Source organism: Poromitra crassiceps, assembly GCF_964638095.1.
Source record: "Poromitra crassiceps genome assembly, chromosome: 6".
Lineage (NCBI taxonomy): Eukaryota > Metazoa > Chordata > Actinopteri > Beryciformes > Melamphaidae > Poromitra > Poromitra crassiceps.
The window spans coordinates 7761292-7762672 of record NC_139627.1 but is presented as its reverse complement, the minus strand read 5'-3'; the positions used below and the strand labels follow the sequence as shown (position 1 = coordinate 7762672).

At 58.4% G+C, this 1381-nt stretch overlaps 1 protein-coding gene across 1 annotated transcript in view; it reads right to left on the bottom strand.

Annotated features, from left to right (window-relative positions):
• LOC310777677 (uncharacterized protein) overlaps positions 1-848 on the bottom strand; it is a gene marked incomplete at both ends in the record, with an annotated part of 6863 nt that extends 6015 nt beyond the window's left edge. Inside the window, one exon of the mRNA XM_083638056.1 lies at positions 81-848. Coding sequence (XP_083494182.1) covers positions 81-848 — 768 coding nt within the window. The remainder of the gene's footprint in view (positions 1-80) is intronic.
• Positions 849-1381: the final 533 nt, after the last annotated feature.

The following is a 1381-nucleotide window of genomic DNA, read 5'->3' as shown; positions in this document are numbered from 1 at the left end:
ACACACACACACACACACACACACACACACACACACACACACACACACACACACACACACACACACACACACACACTCACCTTTACAGCCTCGGCGTGTGTGACTTTGTCGAACACCTTGTCGTTGACTTTCATGATCTGGTCGCCGACGCGCAGCCCCTCTCTCTCGGCCAGGCTCCCGGGCTCCACCAGGGACACGTAGATCCCGACGCCGTGCTCCGAGCCCCCGCGGATACTGAAGCCGAGCCCCTCGTTGCTCTTGTGCCTCTTCATGGCCACCTGCCGCAGCTCCCCCGGAGGCTCATGGACAAAGTTTCTCCCGAGCAGCGGCACCAGGGGAGCTGTCCCCTCGCTGCTGGTACTGAAGCTGTCCGGGGAGCCGCGCAGAGCCACGGTCTGGGACGACTCGGAGGAGGAGGGCGGGTTATTTGGCGAGAAGTGTCCCGTGGGGGTCGTCGGGCTGGAGCTGCAGGGCAAGTCTGGCTCGGGTGCGGGGCTCCCGTTGCTGCTGCTGGCCGCTAAATCCGATCTCAGGTAGAGGCCCTCCGAGGTGTACTGGTCGAACAGGAGCTGGTCGGAGCGCGGGATGACCAGGCGCAGCATGGGCAGGAGTTGCCTCTTGCTCGGGGCGTTGAGGATGACTTTGAGCGTCTGCACCAGGTCGTACACGTTGCGCTTGGAGTGGTAGACGTTGAGACAGTGGATGAACTGCTCCCTCTCGAAGTCGTTGAGCAGCAGGTTGAGCGCGTTGTGCAGCTTCTTCACGTTGGCCGACAGCGTCCGCGCGCTGGACGCCACCGAGTTGGCCGAGGAGCTGAGCGACATGCGCTCCAGATCCGTGCTGCTCATCCCGGCGGCACGAGCCGGGTTAGAGAGCAGGCATCACGGGCTGGCAGTGCAGGATCAGGGCGCTTGCCATCACGATCGCTGGAGGAGGACGTCCACTCCGGTTATAATAGCCATTTTGCTCTGATAGGTTGTAACGCCACTCGCTCGCAGTTTGCAAGATAAACCGATGAATTGAAAGGACTTCAACAGGTTAAGTTTAACTAATTAAACCGTACATAGATTACTTCGCACGTGCCATAATTCAGATGTCATCAATGAGAACCCGTAAACGTGAGCGTCCCGTGCGTAATAAGTGGAATAGCCTTGCGTCAAAACGTGCAACAGCCCCGTTGAAAAGTCGCCCGCTCCGTCAAAGAGCTTAGTAACGAACCGCGTCAGGCTTGTTTTCCTGTAAAGAGGTCAGGTGGCTGCCTGCCGAGCGAGCGAGCTGCTTCTCCGGTGTCTGTCCACCTCTCACCCCGCCACAATGTAGTCTACTACAACACGACGGAGAACTAACGTTACGGTCAACTCATTCCAACAAACACAATGTG